This window comes from Lacerta agilis, chromosome Z (assembly GCF_009819535.1).
Source record: "Lacerta agilis isolate rLacAgi1 chromosome Z, rLacAgi1.pri, whole genome shotgun sequence".
Classification (NCBI taxonomy): domain Eukaryota; kingdom Metazoa; phylum Chordata; class Lepidosauria; order Squamata; family Lacertidae; genus Lacerta; species Lacerta agilis.
This window is the reverse complement of record NC_046331.1, coordinates 42,303,077-42,323,118: the sequence shown is the minus strand read 5'-3', so window position 1 is coordinate 42,323,118 and position 20,042 is coordinate 42,303,077. Positions and strand designations below refer to the sequence as shown.

The following is a 20,042-nucleotide window of genomic DNA, read 5'->3' as shown; positions in this document are numbered from 1 at the left end:
GGAAAATATAACAGGAGCAATCCTAGTTGTGATTCATGGATGTTGATGTTTTTATTGTTAAATGACACCAAGATGTTTTATAGGAAGTGATACCTATGTGGAAATAAATCAATAAACAGTTCAAACGGTTCAACTAACCAACTGGTTCCCATCTTCTTCTTCCGTGTCAGAACACGTCAAGAAGTAGTTATGGCTGGACCAATCATCAAGTCCTTCGCAGATTTCCAAAGAATGAGACATTCCTGGCCAAGCTGCATGGGGAGAAAGGGATACACGATCATCACAGCTTGCAATGTCAATTGTAGAACATTACTACAAAACCCGGGATGGAGAATCTCCAGCTCCTATCATCCCAAACCACTGGGCCATGCTGGCTGGGGATGGTGGAAGTTGGAGCCCATCAACACTTGAAGGTTGGGCTTTTCTGTATGCCTCCTATGGGCGGTGGGTGCAACCAGAAATGGAGCATGAGCATCAGGGGCAGGCACTCGCTTGCTGCTCCCCCCCCCACCATATGTAGACGTGTGACCAGGGAAAACACATTTCAACCTAGCTGGAGAATTGACAGATGTCCCTAGATACATTTGGGGGAAGAAGAGATGAGATTTACACAGCCAACACAGAGAAAATTGCACACTTGGGCCAAAGAATGAAGAAGATGCTATCAAGCTGCACATACGCCTGCTTGGCTTGTTCTGCGGCGAGGAAGCCATGCTCTCCAAGGCCACGGGGCTGGTACGTTCAGAATCGTTTTCCTCTGAGCTTATGGAGGCTCTTGGTTGTTTTCTGAAAACACACATAGTCTGTTTAGAGAAACTGAGGCAACAAGACCAACCAAACTATGAGCAGGTAATCCCAGCAATACCAACGTGGCGTCCATTCCTAAACTTATGCAGTGGGGGTGTAGGTGCTAATCCCCCCTCCCATTCTGGGTCTCGATGCAGTTCCTCCAAGCTCTCCACAGATTTTGCCAGATACAATCAAAAGCAGTGGGTGAGAGTTGCCTTTTGAGCACTTTACATGATCAAGCTGCTATGAAATAGGTGCACCTCAGTTTTTAGCTCCTATGAATGATTCATGTGCTTTATAGTATAGATTTATTAACTGCTATGTATTCCATGATATACGATTAAGCTGTTAGGAGCTATGCACACTTTAAATTTTTTAGCCTCTGTGAACTTACGTGTTTGTTTTAATATTTTGAAATCGCAAGCCATCATGCCTGCCTTGGCAGAAATGCAGTCTATAAACCCAATCAATAATTTATATACACTTGGTTAGTTTTTGTACCATGCGGCGGCGGCTGGTTATATTATTGCTGGCATGCAATTGCACTAGAATGTTTATTGTATTTGTCATTAATTGATACGTTTTAAGGATTGATAGTTTGTTTTATGATGACTTTAAAATGTTACAATGTTCATACTGAATTATTCAGTTGAAACTGAATTTCTGTATGTTGGAATTCTGTGTTATGTTTTGAAATGGTGTAGTGTCTGATTGTCATTGTAACGATACACTGATTCACACTTTAGGAGCCACCTGGAGCATATTTATACAGAAATGCTGCATACAGATTTAAATAATAAATACATAAAAATTTAAGGAGAGGAAGGATTGGACCAGGTGGAGCCCAGCATCCTGATGAGCAGAAATTAGTCTCAGGCCCTGCTGACTTACCCATCACTCAGAGGAGGGGAGAGTTGGATCTGGTCTGTACATGAAGGAGGTTGTTGCTTCTCAACTGTGAATATAATGCAAATATGGATTAGCTTTATGTCAATGTTCATAAAATTAGGTGATGGAACCCATCAGGTGCCTAGGTCTGGAATCAAAATCCTGAAGCAGATAAGTCTTTGGCTTGGTGCAGCAGGCAAATGGTTTATGGACCTCCCCTTTTAACTAGCCCTGCATGCTGACCTCATTCTTGGTAAATGTGGGTTTAAATTTAAATTTCTCCAGTGCCACCTATTCATCTCAACCAGGGTACAATATGTTTTGTGGTCTGAAGGCTGGAGAAAGATAAAACATGTAGATTATGGATGGAAAAAATATTCTATGGATAGAAAACAAATTCTATCTCAATCAGACTTTACCTCAGATTTGCAAAGTGGATTCCCAATGAGTGTTTGGAGATTTTTCCAGGGGGGAAAGCTAAACTGCAAATGTTTTGAAAAAGCAGTTCCTTCTATTTCCCTTTCTTTTAATTTTCAAAATTGTTCCACAGCATAATTCCATCAATGCACCATTTTACACGTTAAAACAAACCCTATTTAATATTTTGCATTTCAGGTGCAGGCATTCAGAAGCTGCATCCCAGAATTTGAATTTCTGACCAGAATTAAACTGGGGCAGAACATACCAGGTATCTGAATCCTGGAATAAATGTCAGAATGGAAGTGCATGAGTTCTCACAAAACTTTGGTGAGATCTTGCAAGATCTCACTGGAAGTCAATGCCGCACAATGCAGGTGAGAAAGTTGTGCTGGTACCAGCAGGGCAGCAGCAGGGGGGGGGGGGCGTTTTTCCATTTCTCCTCAAGCGGCAAAACAGGACATACCATCCCTGCTATTCACAACAGGGGAAATCCACAAGGCCCACCCTCCAGCCAATCCTCCAAGGTACCTTTGATGAGTTCCTGCTGCTTGAACAAAACCTTTCTTATTTCATTTAGCCATGCCATCTTCAGCTCAACCGTTTGTGCCTGACAGAAGAAGAGAGAACTGCATTGAAGTCCGTCTGGACAAAGAACAATCACTTCTCTGCTATCAGAAGTTAAAAAACATGGCCCTCCCAAAAACAACCAAAGGAAGGTGCGGAAAAAAGAATAGGTGTTGACAATCCCATAATTTATTCATCTATTTTGATTGATTGATTGATTGATTGATAACATTTATATACAGTGGTGCCCCGCTAGACGAATGCCTTGCTAGACGAAAATCTCGCTAGATGAAAGGCATTCGCTAGCGGAAGGCTGCCCCGCAAGACGAAAAAGTCTATGGGGCTGCCTCGCAAGACGAAATTTTTTTTCATCGCGAAAACCGCTACTTTGTATTGGTGCTTCGCTAGACGAAAAAATCGCTAGACGAAGAGACTCGCAGAACGCATTATTTTCGTCTAGCGAGGCACCACTGTACCACCTTTTCCTCTATGGAGCTCAAGGCAGCATGCATAGTTTTCTCCTCCCCATTTCAGCCTCACAAGAACCCTGTGAGGTAGGATAGGCTGAGAGATGGTGACCGGCCCAGGGTCACCCAATGAGCTTCATGCAAAAGACACGAGGAAGACCAGTTAGATCAGATTCATTTTCTTAAAAAGATGAGATAAATTCACTAAATTGGCCAGTGGAGATTATGACAATGCAAATGAAGCCTCTATGGCTGAGGGCAGTATATCATAACAACTACAGAAGTATTTGGCTACGGGATCAGGCCAAAGGAAGGCCCTTCTAGTCTAGCGTCCTGTTCCCACAGCTGCCAAGAGGATGCCTATGGTCTGATCCTGCAGGGCACATATGGGTGCAAACAAGAGGCATGAATATGCTGCAGTAACCTACCTGGACATGATCTGATGGGCAAATGCATAACCTGGTAGAGCCAATGGTCTGGCTGGGGAAAAAGAAAATCCTTACTAAAGCAAAACAAACCTGAACAACATAGACCTCTTCCCGACCGCTATACCAGATCTCAAACTTCCGATGGTCTCCTTTCACATTTTCAGTGATCCCGACAGCGCTCATCTAAAAATAATAATAATAAAAAGCACCCATAGTGATTCAGTGATGGTCAGACAATCTAAGTGGGCTGCATTGTATTTCTGCATGCTTTGACGTGGGGCTCCATTGGACGGGAGAGTGCATCTCTTTTACAGAGAGCCAGCGGTAGTGTAGTAGTTAGAGAGTCAGACTAGGACCTGGGAGACCCAGGTTCAAATGCCCCACACAGCCATGAACCTCACTGGGTGACCTTGGTGGGCCAGCCACCTTCTCCCTGCCTACTAACTCACCTCACAGGGTTGTTGTGAGAGGCTAAAATCAGGCAGAAGAGAGAGCCAAGTACACTACCCTTGAGCTCCATGAAGGAAAGGTGGGAAATAAAGGTGCGATAAATAAATAAATAAATAGTTAACAGCCTTGTCAGAAACAGAGCCCCTGCCATGGAGGAAGGAGCTCTCAAATATTCTGCACCCTCTTGTGGGGCTCCAACATTTCATGTAGACCCAAACTCAGGGCAGCAGTAATACCATCTTCTCTGACTCCTGAAGTTCACCAGGCTCCTGATCTGGTGCCCCTGAAGCCTCTGACTCCATGGCCAGATCACTGCTGGAATTAGGGGTCATGGCATTTATATGCCACCTTTATCTTCCAAGGATCTCAAGATGGTCTTCCCCATTTCATCATCACAACAGTGAGGTAGCTTAGGTTAGGAGGCTGTGACTGGCCCAAGGTCACCCAGTGAGCTTCATGGCTGAGTGGGGATTAAAACCCTGCTCTCCCAAGTACTAGTCCAATACTCTAACCATTACGCCACACTGGCTCTCTCCATCCACCTTCTGGCCAGCATTATGAACTCCCTTTAAGCAGCTAGTTTACTAGATCTAAATGCCCTTAGGGACCCAGGTGGAAGGGTAAGAACCCAGGCAAGCCAGTCGCTCCAAGAAGAAGAAGAAGAAGAAGAAGAAGAAGAAGAAGAAGAAGTAGTGTTTGGATTTGATATCCCGCTTTATCACTATCCGAAGGAGTATCAAAACGGCTAACATTCTCCTTTCCCTGAGAGACTTCAAAGAAGTGTGACTAGCTCAAGGTCACCCAGCAGCTGCATGTGGAGGAGTGGAGACGCGAACCCAGTTCCCCAGATTACGAGTCTACCACTCTTAATCACTACACCACACTGGCTCTTATAAATATGAATAAGCCGTTTATAAATAGATGTTCAGTTTACAGTTCCCATTGTTCACCCTTAATAAAAACACTCTGTGTTCTCCATGTGCAAAGAACAATACTGTCAGGTGGCCTGAGACATTAAACCAATGAGGCCACCTGGCTAAACCTTCTGTTCCTTCCTCTCCATTTTCTCTTCTTGGCATGGCTATCATCAGCTATGGAAGGCAGCCTCAGGGACACAAGAAGCCATTTACCAATTAAGTTTTGTTTCTGCAAAATTGGTTTCCAGGCACGGCTGAGAAAACAAGCTGTACCACCAGCTTTGGGAGCTGGGGTGCCTTTTTCTCACAGCTGTGTCCACTCTTGCACAGAAATGGACTCCATGCTCTGGTAACTTCCAGACTGGGCTGTTGCCATGTGCTCTACATGGGTCTGCCCCCTTAATGGCAACATGGAATCTTGAATTGGTCCCGAATTCAGCAACCAGATTATCTCACATAAACATCTGCTGTGGTGGCTAGTTCATATCCTAATTCAAAGTGCTTGCATTAGTGCAGGGGTCAGCAAACATTTTTTTGGAGGGGGCCAGTTCACCGTTCCCCAGACCTAGTGGTGGGCCCGACTGTGTGTGGTGGTCCTTTCATCTGCAGAGAACAGTGATCAGGTATAGGAGGGGCGAGATGATTTTTCAGTTCAATTTATGGCACGTACACAGCTTAAGTTAAGGTCTTCCGCGCTCTTTCTGAAAGCCAACATTTGTTATTTTTGTTAACTGTTCAGCTGAAATAATCTCGGAAGATAGGAAGCCTTTTACAGAGTCAGACCATTGGTCCATCTAGCTCAGTATATTGTCTACACAGGCTGGCAACAACTCTTCAGCGTTTCAGGCAGGAGACTCTTCCAGCCCCACATGGGAGACGCCAGTGAATGAAGCTGGGACCTCATGCATGTAAAGCAGGTTCTCCAGCGCTGTAATTAGCCTTCCCTTGCATGAAGCAGCTTTTACACTCAAAGGAAATGTAAGTAACACCAGGATTTTCCCCGGAATTACAAATCCCTGAAATGTTCGACTTGTGAGAACAAAGGAAGGACTTGACACAAATGAACACATGCCTGGAGCATAACAAAAGGCAGTTCACCAGAAAACTGCAAATCTGCAATCAGTGAGAAGAAAAACCATTGTCACAAATTCTGACAGAACTATCATAGGAGCAGGTGGCTGGTTGTGCACCCAAGGCAGAAGCAAGAAGCTGATGAGTATCAAACCAAAATGAGGGTCTTTTAGAAAGAGGCTCAGAATCTGCTTTTATACTGTCGGTTAATGGAATGAAATTGTTATGAGCTTATTATTATTGATGCAAACTTTCACGCGAACCGCTCTGGGCACTGCCTGACATAAAGTGGTACAGAAGAAACTGAAACAAAGGAAGATACATAAATAAAACCATTTTTGGGAGTGGGGGCAATAAACCTAGACTTTATATATTGTTGTCTGGTTGGGAAATTTTCCTAGATATGTTCCACTTCAGATCAGCAGTGTACAATCTGTTAGCATTTTAAAAAATAATTATTATTGGAACAGGAAGATTAAGAATAACATAACAACATATAATTCTTTCCAATTAATTTAATCTAATTTTGTTCCATGCTAGCCACTTATCCACTTTTTTTTGGTTTTTGCATTTGAAAAGGGAAGAGAAAGGGGGGAAGGGGGGATAACCTATTTAAAAAAACAAACACTGTGTGTGTGTGTGTGTGTGTGTGTGTGTGTGTGAGAGAGAGAGAGAGAGAGAGAGAGAGAGAGAGAGAGATATGCAGTGATGAAACACTTTGCTAAAAACCGACAACAAATGAAATGCCAAATGCAGAATGCTGAATCTTCTTGAGGCTCGCACTTACCTTCAAAAAGTGCTTAAAACTGTACGAGGAGCTTTTGTCATGGCTGTCGCCGTGGTCCTCTCTCTTCTTGCAGAAGACCAGGGCTTTCTCATAGAGGAAGAGGTGCCTTTGCATTGGCTTGAATCTGGCCAGGTCCTTCATTTTTGTGGGACCTTTCCTGTGCCCCGTCCATACACTGAAAGATCCTTGCATCAACACTTTGCCCAGCTCACCGATGTCTCCCTGATAAGAACAATCATATTTTGTTTGCTTGTTTTTAATGCAAACAGGAGTTCCTTATCACAAAAGGGACTTACAAAATAAAACAAAGCCTTCTGAAGACCCTTTCAAAGAGCTGCCTTGCCCTATTCCTTTGAAAGGGGCTTTATCCTGGCACTGCCAATCAGCTGAACCATGGTGTTTTCCAACACCCTTTTGGCCAAGGCCAGTCCTTATCTGCCCCGTGTCTGACATCATATACCCCTTTGGCCAAAATGGTCTCCTTGCCCATGAAGAGGGAGTAGCACCCCAGCATTGCAGCCAAAGAGTCCTTCCCCAGCCTGACGTGGAATTGCCAGGAACTGAACCTGAGACCTTCCACACACAAAGCAAGATGCTCAACCACTGAGCTATGGTCCTCCCTTCTGCTCCTAGATTCCAGACTCAGTGGCCTTGCTGGGGAGAGAGTGCTATTCAGATGGTAACACAGGGATGGCTGCTGCTCTTTAACCATTATTATTATTATTATTATTATTATTATTATTATTATTATTATTATTATTATTATTATTACCCTGCCCATCTGGCGGGGTTTCCCCAGTCACTCTGGGCAGCATATCTAGATGGAAGTGTACCAAGTCAGTCTTCCTGCATTTGGAGCCCCTTCTGCTCATTCTGCTGAGTGGGGCCTCGGCATCTGCCCCCCAAAGTCTTGCCCTGACAGCCCCACTGCATCCCATTCCCACTTAACGGTACTTACGGCGGATGCCTTCCCAACCAAAGAAAAGTCTACTTACATCATAGCCAGTTATCGAAATCTGATGCATGGAGTCGTTGACCGACTTCAGCAAATCCAACATGGCGACCAGTGCCTCTTGGAGCTCCTGGATGCCTTCACAACTTGTGCTGTATTTCAGCAGCTCCTGGAAAAAAATCGAAGTATCCTGAAGTCAGGATTTTCTCTGCGCTCCAGGCCACTTCACACGGAAATGTGTCAAATGTTGCATTGACTGCAATAAGAACACCAGAAGAGCCTGCTTGCTGGATCAGACTAGTGGCCCATCTAGTGTAGCATCCTGTTCTCATGGTGGCCAACCCTGAGAGCAACAGTGCTCTCCTCACTTGCGATACTCAGCAACTGGTATTCAGAGCCACACACCTCTGACATCGGAGGGGCCACATGTTCACTGTGACTAGTAATCACCGATAGCTGTATCCTCCATGCATCTTCCTAATTATATTTTAAAGCCATCTAATTATTAAATTAAATTAAACTTAAGTTATTCCTATTCCTATTCCTAATTTGTCGGCCTTCACTACCTCTTGTGGATCCCAGTGCTTGGGAGACTCCCCTCACAGAGCTACAGTTCCCAGAGCCACCATTCTGCGAGGGGGGGGTGCATTCCTAAAAGATGGAAGTGGTGTAGATCCATTCTTAGGAACAAGGACATGAATACCTTCAGGAGCAGCTGGTATTTTGTTAACCGTTGCACAGGTTTGAGCAGATAGGAATCCAATGCAAGCTTATGCTCCAATTTCCTTTGGCATTCCTGCAACAAAACGGAAAGCCAAAATGTGGCACATTGTGTATATCATCTTTTTTTTTTTTAAATTAAATTGTGGTTAGCAGCCACGGGTAGCCTTATCCTCCACGAATTTGTCTAATACTCCTTTAAATCCATCCAAGCTGGTGATCATCACTGCCCTCCTGTGGGAGTGAGCTCTTTGCTCCTCTTTCCAGGCGGATGGCGCAATAAAAATAAAATATATTTGCAAACGTATTTATTATTAAATTTCAATCCCAACCTTTCCTCCGAGAGCTCAGAGTGCCATACATGGTTCTCCTCTCCCCATTTTATCCTCACAACTGCCCTGCAAGGTAGGCTAGCTTGACAGACAATGACTGGCACATGTGAGCTTTTCACCTGTCACCATAACAATGTGAAAATACCTGGAAGAAGAGGCTTTCTGCGCACTGCCTCCACAGGTATTCAGATCGCGGCTTATTCTGACAGTATTTCTCATACATCTGAAAATCTTCCCGCTGCAGGAGGAAGGAAAGAGTGATAAATATGTAACACTCCCTTGATTCCTAGAACATCCATTGCAGGGAACTTGTATCAGACAGCCACAGAACCTGTAGCTGCCTAATTCAAGTGGAACAGCCATACACCTGACCACAGAATTGTAGAGATGGAAGGGATCCCGGGCATCATCTAACCCAAACCCCCTGCAATGCAGGAACCTGTTCTAGATCATAGAAATATAGCACAGGCATTGCATGCTAAAGGTCCCAGGTTCAAATCCTAACATCTCTAGCTAGGACTAGGCAAAACCCTTGTTTGAAACTGGGGACAGTGGTGGCCTGTCAGTATGCCTGGGGTGGGGCACCTCAGGCCTGGGGAAGACTGCACATTATTATTATTATTTATTAAAATTTAAATACCGCCCTTTACAGGGCAGTTTACAACATAAAACAACAAAACAAAACCACAAAATGCATAACATGACAACAACAACACCACACACACACACACACACACACACTTGAAAAAGCCATAGATTGTTTAATCAGCCAATGGCCTAGTTGAAGAGGAATGTTTTTGCCTGGTGTCTAAAGATATGTAGTAATACTAATAATGATGATGATAATTTATTATTTATATGCTGTCCATCTGGCTGGGCTCCCCCAACCACTCTGGGTGGCTTCCAGCAAAATACAAAACCAGAGTAATGAAGGCACCAGGCGAGTCTCCCTGGGGAGAGCATCCCATGAACACTCATCCATCCGCTTTGGCCTTTGAGTCTGACCTTGTCCACTGTTGCCCTTGGAAGATTGCCCCCACACGGCAAAAAGCACCGCCCCACACACATACGCATTGCTGTTCCTGTTTAGTGAGTGAATAGGAAGCAGAAAAGTAATACTGTTGATTCTAGCAATATAGGAAGTTGCCTTATGCTGCTCCAGGCCATTGGGTCAGTCTAGCTCACTACTGCCTACCTCAACAATGGGGAAGTTTTTCCTGAAGTTAGCTACATTCCCTTTGGGGCAACCAGTTGGAGGCAGGATGCTGGTGGTGGGAGGAAGTGGGGCCAAAGTGGGGCTAATCTCCCCCCACCCACCCAACCTCCTTGTCTACCACTCACCAACCAACAGGGGAGGGACAATTTTTTCTTACTAGTGGTCTAAGTTGAACACATGCAACGGGCTTTCCTTAAACTTCATACTACAAGGCTGGAAAATGTTTTTCAACCATGGGCAGCCTTCTGAAGGCCACAGGCTGATGATGTTTGGGGCCACAGGCAAAAGCGGGCAGAGCAGAGAATGTGGGTTTTACAACAGGCTACTTCTTAGACCAGCCCGTCCCTCTCCATCCTCCACCCAAACAGGTAAGAGGCATTACCTGGGTTTAAGGACACATTCCTTAATGTGTCCCCCAGTAGGGATGGGAATCATGGCCTGGGGAGAGTTCTGAGGGCCAGACAGGGAGGCCTGGAGGACTAAGGTTCCCCACCCCTGATCTGGAGCAAGAAGGATCACAAGCACAGCTCCAACAACATGCCTACTGACCCTTTCCAAGAAGCAATAGCCAACTTTCTCTGGGGCTTCCACGCAGCTCTCCAGGTGGTGGAGGAAAATCCTGCAAGAAAAAGGAAAAGGAAGCGGATGGAGAGGGTAGGAATGAAGAGTGGGTTACATTTGCTTCCAGAACTCATTTTTAAAGGCAAGGGGTGGTAGAGGTGGGAAAAGACTGACAATGCAAAGGTTTGGGAGTGTCTTACTTGTTGTGAAAGTCGTAAATCTCTGGCATGTTTCCAAACAGAACATCTTTGCGGTTTTGCAAGGGGGGTGGCAAGAGAAAGGCCATGGTGGGGTTGTCCATCTCAGCTCTGTAGCCCTGCCGACAGCACAACCCCAAATGTAGTATTAGGCGCACATACAGATTGTCCGACCCCAAAAGGCCATGTTTAGTAGCATCATCACCTCTTGGTCCTAATGCTAAAAATCTCTTTGCAGTTGTGCACCACCCCCAGAGGTGTGTTTGTTTGGCTTGTGTGTTTTCAGAGTATTATGACAGTAAAAAATATGCCACTGAGTGGCATGTTCAACAGGGGAGTGTGAATAAGAATAAGAAATGTTAAAACTGGAATGGAGAGTAGGGATAGATCAATCTGTCAATTTTGGTTTTGCTCAGTTTCACATCTTTCCCATTATTAAGTTCAGTTCCCCACATTTTCACATCAGTTTGCATTTATTTATTTTTTAAAGTAAAAAGTCCTCATGAAAATATATCAGCATCTAGTGGACATTTCTCCCATTATACAAATTTATTTCTGCATGTGATACTGTCTAATATGCATATTTCAATGTTCATCAATTTTGTATGCATTTTCTCCTGACACATTTTTTTGCATATTTAATCCTAATGTATATAATTATATTAATTGTTCAATGAATTTGCTTTCTGCCTTACTTGTATGCTATTGTGTTTTTAATACGATTACAGCGAATGTAGCATTGCCTTGAAAATATTAATGCTATTGTTACTGTGAGCTGCATTGAGATCAATATTGTAGCTGGAATACAAATATGAAATCGTTTTTTTTAAAAAAAAAAAACCATGTATCAACATTTTTGTATGCATTATTTGGCTGGAGAACTGCATTGCCAAATACAGAGAAGTTTGACTTTTCTAAGGGCAGGTGCATTTTGGTCTGTGTATTGCTTCAGGAAGAGTGAATTAGGCTAAAACGTGAATGAAACTGAATTCCTCCTCATCCTGCACATCTGTTAGCATCTAGTTTACTTGCAGTCAGATACAGAAGTAAAATATGTACCCCAGATACATCTAAGGGTGAAGCAAGAAGAAACAAAGGCACACTTACCATCAAAATGGTGAACAACTCCTCAACATAAACCCGCTCAGTTTCTATAAGCTCGTTTATCACATAGCTAAAATGAAGAAAGGGGGGGGGGGGATCAAGGTTGAGTACATGTAGCAATTCCACAAAGAGCTCGCGGGGGGGGGGGAACAGTAGCATGTACAATCCAGCTTTCTAAATGTACAAGAATTTATTGGAGGAAGAAAAACATAAATATTCTAGTCCTCATGTTACAAAGATGTGCTTGAAAGGGTGAGATTAAAGCCTGGTGGTTGTTCCTCACCGCCCCACCCCACTGAAGGGGCGTACATTTTGGTTTGGATGAGGCCTAATCGTCACAGCAAGGCCAAGGTCGTTCTTCAAATGCTCTGAGTAAAAGGAACAGAGAACTTTCCCGAGCACAAATCAGGGTTTGTTTGCATGACTAGCAGAGAAGTTGGTGGATTAAAAGGGGGGGGGGTGAAGAATACCTTTTCAATATGTCTAAACTGTCTTCACTTTCTGATATGCAGAACTGCAGCGAATTCCTTTTCTCCTGATAATCGTGCATCACTTCAATCTGGAGGGAAACAATGTGCTTTAGGAAGAGGAAAAATAAAAAAATAAAAAGCTTTGAAGTGGCAACTTGAAGCCTGCTATTTTAAAATGATTCGCGTCCTGCCCTAAACGTGAACTTGCATTTTGCAATGTACTAGTGGGGTACATCCCTTTCGCAGCATGGGGGCCTCATTCCCCAGAGGACAACTTTATGGTGGCTACACAACTGTAGCCAGAGGCAAAAGGGGGGGCAGAGCAACAGATGTGATTTTCACCTTTGTACATTATGCAACAATCTAGCAATGTAAAAAGCCAGAGGTTTCCAAGCACGTAATAAGCATCATTACTGATCAAGGATTTATTGCACCTAGGCAAAAGTAGACAAGGAGGCCACAGAGCATGACCAACAAATAGGAGTCAAAGAGGGCTGGGTGGGTAGGGGCTACATCTGTTCCCAGGTCTGGAGTTCCCCATCTCTTGCTTACTGTCTAGAATCTGACACAGTCAACAGAGGAAGGGGAAGGAAATAGTAGCAGGATGGAAGAATATGGCCTGGTTTCTGCACAACACTTAACCGAAGTTTAGTGATACATGAATGAGCTTGAGTGAGCTCATCTCCCTCCCCTCTCTTCAAGGAGGAGCATCAAGGAGGAGACTAGAAGTATCTGTTTCCTAATTTAAACAAACCACTGCCTAAAGCAGCCCACTCTAAGCTATTGTTAGCTTAAACTCCGGCTCCTTGAAACAAGAGAAGATCAAGCCATGGCTTCTGAACCAAGACTGTTAAATAAACCATAGTTTAAATCAACTTCCGCACCCCAGGCTGGATGCAGCAGCAAACTGTGGTTAGTTTACACTCAGATGAAAATGCTTTCAATCTCCAAGCCATACCAAAGGATCAATGAGCCGTGATCCAACAGCTTATCCAGGTTAGCACTAATTTAAAGCTTGGTTTCGGCATTTCATCTGAACCGGGCATAAGACTGCACTGATAAAACTTCTGTCCCATTTACACATTTTAGCTATATGGTCTCCCGTCCATCTTATTTTTTTATGCTTGTTCTGGACAAGGAGTGTCAATGCTGCATGAAAAGATGTCGTTTGAGGAGCAGTTTGTTAATTGTATGCAGGATTTCCCTCAAAGTCATTCCTTTGACTTGTTGGAGATTCGTTCCCCATGTTTGCAGTCATGGGATTGTTGTCTATCACATGACGGTATATGTTTTCATTCCACAGAGTGGGAAGTGACGGAGACAGGATGTTTGTCTTACTGTGTTCCATGAAGTGGGACTATTTTACTTTGTTCTTTCTCTTTGCTGTCTGATGCTAGAGAGAGAGGGAGCCATTTTGAAGTGCTCTGTGTGTGTTTATATGGAAATAAAGTAGATTAGCCACAATGCTGAGTTGCTGAGGTCTGTTTACACATGCTGTGAAGGCTCTGCGGATCCCTAAGTGTGCTGATGCTTCTTGGTATCAGTCGCTGTGATGTTCGGGCAGAAGAAAGCTTTTGAAGCTCCCAAATGACCGACCAGGAGGGAGAGAACATGCCAGCCAGGGTGTCTCTGCCAGGGTCCTACACAAGAGTAGGACGCTCCTTCTAACATGACTATGGTATGTAGCCCAAACAGCACCAACCATGCACCACAGAGAGGAATCAATGGCTTAAGGAGGAGGGGACCTAAAAAAGCACGACAAGGATAGAACATGTTCAGTGTCCTTAGAATGCTCAGCATCTATTGCAAGTAGGGAGACTGAAGTTGATGAGGAACGGAATGGAGTCCCTTAGAAAAAGGCATGGCTGGTTGGATGGCAGGCAGGAACACTGAACAGGACCATCCCACATTGATTTTGTGGATGTCACACTTGTACTTAAACATTTTTAATCACCTACCTTGCGGGAACTTTGAGATTTCCTTGAAGTCTTCTTCCCAGGCAGTGAGATATCAAATGAAAATTTCAAACTGGAATTAAAATCTACACCTTGGACATAAGAAAAAGAAGAAGGGCAGATTATAGTCTACAAATTACAGATTACTTTTGTGCAAAGGAATTACATTAAACCATATTACACCACCTGTTTAAAAGGTAGATTTGTTCAGTTAGTTAATGCTGGAAACAAAATATATGTGAGTGTGTTGCTGTGTGCACGCATGTTTTAACAAACAGGACAAAACATTTTAAAAGAGAGAAAAGTTATTGGGGGAACTATTAATAATAACAAATGATTTGAATATTAATAAATGGCGTTTAGGAAACAAAAGAATTTTTTTACTAAGTAATCACACAGAATTTGAAATGAACAAAACTTGAGATTAAAAGTTAAAAATTCATAATCTGACAAGGTACCAGGAAAAGGTCTGAAGCATCCTATTTTGCTTTACTGCCTCTTCAAGTTGCATTTTTATTTTTTATTAAATTTGTATACCACCATTCATCTGCAGATCTCAGGGCATTGGGTTACATCCTACTCAGTAGACCCATTGAAGACGCTACATTTGGACTATTTAAATGTCACTACTTTTGACTGTCATTAAGTTGGCCACTATTTGACTTATTTTGTACATAACTCTGAGATCTAATATTATTATTATTCATTTATATACCTCTTTTCACTCCAAAAGCCCCCCCAAAAGAAGAGTGGCTAATAATATTTTAATAAACAACAGATAATGTGCTATATCCAGCTTTGATGGCATTTCCTGGGTAATTAAATTTCCTACGCAAACCTGCACCATCAAGCCACCACATTGTTGTGGAGCTAGCATTTATTCATGCAAAACTTTATTTATTTAAAGTACTTCTACACCAAACTTCATCTTAAAAACACCCAGAACATCAATCAATCAATCTTTTAGAAATACTCCTAACAAACTACAATTCCTGGGATTCTTTGAGGGAAGCCATGATGTCTGTTTAAAGTGGCATAAAACTGCTTTAAACTCATAATGCAGCTGGGCCACACTGAAAGGATTTCTGGATATAATGGAAGGGTGGAAATACTGATAAGCTTACACATATCACTCTACCCAGCCCAAGTCCTTTAATACATATATTTCCTATAAAATCTAACCATATATATTTTCTATGTTAAAAAGAATCTAAAATGAGGCCCCTCAAAGGAAAGGCAATGGAGATCCTTTCTAGGAGAAGATGCAACTGAGGAAGAAAATGAAACAGCATCCAATTTTATTGACATAGATAAGTGTTGAATATCCGTTAGATAGAAGAAGCACCTTTAGTGAAGTAATGGGCAAAGGATGTTGGGAGAAAAACAGACGCAGAAGAATGCAAACAGATATGAAGAGAAGCTGCCCCATCTTCAAACTGTGCTGTTGCAAAAATAAAATGGGTTACAACATTACTACTTCCACAAGGTCTCATTGACGTCGGACCGCATCATCAGAAAGAAAACTGCCAAATGAGGTAGAGGGCTTTAGCTGCATTTGCCCTGCTGCCTACAAGCTCTTAAAATGACAGGCAGCACTTTTGTGAGAGATCCCTAAGGCTGTTAACTGGGAGAAACCCTAGATTAGCATATACAGAGTACATAAATAGCACAATCCCAGTTTGGGCTGGACAACCAGCGGTTTGCTAAGCACAAATGACCGTTCCCATGGGGTTCAATCAAATGATCATTTCTGCTGACAGTCTGAGATTACAGAAATCAGAACGTCTTGTTCACACGTTACACTGAACACAGGTACAAACTGTCTACACATGTATAACTATTTATATGAAAGAATGTTACACTTGCAGATTTGCACAGCTTAGCTGTATCAAAACACAGGTACACAGACTGTGGACTCAGCTATACAGGTATATAACGTTTTAGGTGTGTTTTAAGTGCATTGTACTAATGTGACACTAGATGGCGAGGGTGAGCTTAGGACAAATTCAATATATTTTTCAAAACTTTTAAAAGCATTTTCGCAGTGTTTTTTATATGTGTCTAGATTCCACCTGTGTTATTGTTGAATGTCACATGTGAATAAGTGCATAAATGTACAGCTCAACTATTTGTGTACATGGATTGTATACTCATTGAATGTAACATGTGAACAGCCTTGGAAGACCAGGCAAACACCTGCAAACCAAAACACTTTGCCTGAGAGCTGTCTTGTACTGTAGTTGGAGCACCCAGAGGAATGTAGTCCTCCTTTAGAAGACGTCTAAAATCTTCAAGCAGAAGTTCCTCTCCAGCAATCACACTGCAAACTTATGTCTCCCATTATGTAAAGAGTGGGCAGGAAGCACTTCACTCTCTGTTCACACATACAAAGAAATCGACGACATTCTCAAGCCCATTCTCATTCCATCTTCCCCACGGTTATGTAATGAACATTTCTGAATGACGTAACTTTAAAAGCAGGTTACCATGTTTGGGGGAAAACAAAGGAGATTTCGACCGGGGTGGGTTTTCTGGCCGTGGGGCTACCAGCTGCACAGGGCGTGCTTGTTTGTCCGCTAGCTTTTTGAAGCAAGCCTGCCTGTTCTCGAACATGCTCCGCACATTCTCAAGCTTCATCTGGACCATTTGTATCCGAGCCTGCAGATTCCAAAAAGGAAAACCCCGTAAGCAAATCTTGCAGAATTGGCTTGTCACATATCATGGGTGTTTGATCAAGCCCAGCTCCTGTGAAGCAGAGGTCAGTTTGAGACACAATATTGGATCTCCTAGTAGTTCAGGCTGGTGATCAGCTCTAATCTGGAAGCCTCCATAAGAGTCAGGGACCCACTTTGGCCTATTGGTGTAAAGCCTGGGAGGGAACTCCAGTCTAGGCCAACAAGCTTAATTACTCCAGTATTTTCAATTTGTTGGATTCAAGGCTAGTTCCTGCTATCATGGCCAGCACAAATGTGATTCCTCTACCACAGGCCTACCTTTAGTTCAGGAGTTAAGATGGGCTCAAAGTCAGAGTACAGGGTTTGTGGGTCAGCATATAAATGCAGTGAAGAACTCTCAAGGAACTTCTCTATGTCTTGGAGAGCTTTCTGGGCACCTTCTCGAGACTGGCATTTATCCATCTGCTGGTTGGCTAGAAGGTAGGCTCCTTCATCGCAGCACTCCAGGGCCTGGTGAAAAAACATGAGCAGGAACAGGTTGGTGGTCTTGCCTAGAGTAATGACCAACTGGCAGTCTGTAGGCAGCAGGGGACTTCCCCTCTTCCATCTGTTATGAACAGGCTTAGAGGACAGGAGGAGATTCAAGGTGAAAGTATTGTCTCCAATGTCCTCTTCCAACCAGCTCCAGCAACTGCCTAACCCTCTTATTCTGCTGCATTGTTGTCATCATGTGCTTTGCATCCAGTGCCAGGAAAATCACAGGTCACCCTTATTAAGGAGACCTCCTACACTGTCCTAGACGGAGGAGGTGGCTCTTCTATCGTTCTCTGACTCTGGGGATGACTCCTCCATAGCTTCTCCTGTTCCACAGCCATGCTTTGACATGCAACTGCAGAATCAGCTATGAGCTCTTTAAGGGAGGGGCAGTGGAAGAGAAGGTCGAGTCTGTAAGTTTGAGTACTGCTAGGCCATAAGACCTGCAAAAGCAGCCAGAACTTCCAGAATGCTGGGGAAAAGCACCACCATTGCTCTCCCCAGCCTTTCCCAAGTGCTGTTGTTGGTCTCTGGAGGACAGAAAAGGGAGCCAGCTGTAACTCAGCTAGCCACATGAGAAGACCCCCTGAAGTTTCTTGCAGAGCTGAGGCTTCTTGGAGAGCAATAAGACCTGCAGCAGCAGTTGGAACTTATTTGTTAATTAAATTCCAAAACACAACACCAAAAAATAAAAATAAACCTCTACGTCTATTTTTCTTTGTTATATTGAATTTATTCTAATTTGCTAATTGTTTATATTTTTTGTCCACTTTGAATTTATTGAAAATGTTTTGTAAATTGATTTCTCTCCCCCACCCCAAAGCTTTTGATGACTGATTGTTTGTTGCAGGCTGCTTTGGGCGCAGAGTTCACTGTGGAAAGGCAGCATTTAAATGCCTCTGGTCCACTGCAGAGCAACATCTTCTGCAGCTCAGCCTGCAATTTCCCATTAGACCTGTCCAGGGTCCTGATCTGCCTTGCCTTGCCCACACCAGACCCTGACAATTGCTACCACTTCCCCTGCAAGCCCCAAGGCCTGTGGTCCTAATCTCCCCTGTCTCTTGACGTTTAACAGGCAGACCGTGTGGTTTGAAATCAACTGTGCAGGCAAAGGCATCCCACTTTGAACACCCAAGTGAGTAGCTGACTGTCAAGGCTCACAAAGTGGCATGCATAGATCTTGCCATAGAGCTGTGCAGGATCAGCAGTACCAGCAAAAACAAAAAAACATACAAAAACACCTTTTCATTCCAGCCATGCCTTTGCCTGTGCTGGTATCATTGATGGGCATGGCTGGGCCAAATAGGGACACCTAATTAGACTCCAGGCTGGAGGTTCCCCGCTCCTGGCCTACAAAATTAGAATCCTGAACCAACAACAAGTCAACTCCACAATCCAAGATGATGCAATAGTTTAATTTCATATTCTTCTACATTATCTATTCTGGGGAGGAGCAAGGAGCTATGTGGGCCACTGAAGCCTCAGAAATGTTTCACTCCCACACTTGCAAACTTGTAAATTAAAACTGGGGGTCTGTGGCTAGTAGCTCATCCTGCCCTCCGGCAGGATCACAGCAGATGCACAGCTCCATCCTTTGCCATGCAAAGTTGGACTCTGAAAGCAATGCTCCATCATTCATTCACTGGGTCTGGAGGTCCACCTCTGGACATTACCTGCTGCAGAGAAGTGAGAAGGTCCAAGGTTCTTTGGAGCTGGTTGTGCTTCCTTTTGATCTCCTCCAGCAGGATATCCGAATGGTGCCGCAGCTCATTACACTGCTGGCAGATCAAGTTGAGGGCGTAGTGGTGGTTGGTTGCCAGCTGGTGCCCATGAAGGATCACAACTTGAGCCTTCCCTGTCAACTCCTATGTAACATCCAAATAAAAGAGGGGGTAGGAGTTATACTTCTAGACTGTGTGAGGCAGAAGGGTCGCCATGTGGCCCTTGCAGGCCTCTCTATCTAGCCCTCAAAGCTCTTCCCCGGCAACACCTTCTCTCCCCAGTCACACACTGTCCCTACTTCACAGCCTCTTTGAGTGTTCTTCCCTGGCTGGAATGTGTCCTTGAACTCTGATCATGCCCCTTGCTTGTGAGGATGGAGGAAAAAATGTGTGTTTGAGTGAGAGAGTAGAGAAACCAGCCTATTGCACAAAGGCAACACTTACAGTTATTGCTCTGCCAACTTTTGTCCCTTGTGCCATCTGCTGAAGAGATTTCAGAGTGCCCCCCACCTCCAGCCATCCTGGCCAATGGTCAGGGGTCTTGGAAGCTGTAGTACAGCACTATGGAACACCTCCCCAGCCCTGCTCTAGGTGGGTTAGGATGGCTGTTCCTCACTGACACCAACTGGATGGTGCTCTCACCTGTGCCATTTTGTTCAAGTTTTCCAGATCCAACACCCTCTGTTTTACTTGAGAGAGATTATCTCCAGTATCCGGCAGCTCCCCTTGCTTCTCCATTAAAAATTCAATGGCTTTACTGAGCTAAAAGGAAGAGGAAATTTTGTCAAAAATAAAAACAGGAGGGGCACAATATTTTTTAAAGC

The 20,042-nt window shown here is 43.8% G+C and overlaps 1 protein-coding gene across 4 annotated transcripts in view; it reads right to left on the bottom strand.

Annotated features, from left to right (window-relative positions):
- Positions 1–20,042, bottom strand: part of MCF2 (MCF.2 cell line derived transforming sequence) — a 76,686-nt gene that overhangs the window by 9,309 nt on the left and 47,335 nt on the right. For 3 of the 4 annotated variants that reach the window (XM_033137563.1, XM_033137566.1, XM_033137565.1), the window contains 18 exons: positions 19,861–19,980; positions 19,171–19,362; positions 17,282–17,473; positions 16,775–16,946; positions 14,292–14,380; positions 12,334–12,422; positions 11,867–11,933; positions 10,763–10,878; positions 10,551–10,620; positions 8,931–9,023; positions 8,437–8,529; positions 7,777–7,902; positions 6,782–7,003; positions 3,647–3,739; positions 2,626–2,704; positions 1,681–1,744; positions 638–786; positions 139–251 (listed from right to left, as the gene is read on the bottom strand). In XM_033137563.1, the coding sequence (XP_032993454.1) occupies positions 139–251; positions 638–786; positions 1,681–1,744; positions 2,626–2,704; positions 3,647–3,739; positions 6,782–7,003; positions 7,777–7,902; positions 8,437–8,529; positions 8,931–9,023; positions 10,551–10,620; positions 10,763–10,878; positions 11,867–11,933; positions 12,334–12,422; positions 14,292–14,380; positions 16,775–16,946; positions 17,282–17,473; positions 19,171–19,362; positions 19,861–19,980 (2,139 nt within the window). The remainder of the gene's footprint in view (positions 1–138; positions 252–637; positions 787–1,680; positions 1,745–2,625; positions 2,705–3,646; positions 3,740–6,781; positions 7,004–7,776; positions 7,903–8,436; positions 8,530–8,930; positions 9,024–10,550; positions 10,621–10,762; positions 10,879–11,866; positions 11,934–12,333; positions 12,423–14,291; positions 14,381–16,774; positions 16,947–17,281; positions 17,474–19,170; positions 19,363–19,860; positions 19,981–20,042) is intronic. The other variant, XM_033137564.1, reaches the window with a different exon arrangement.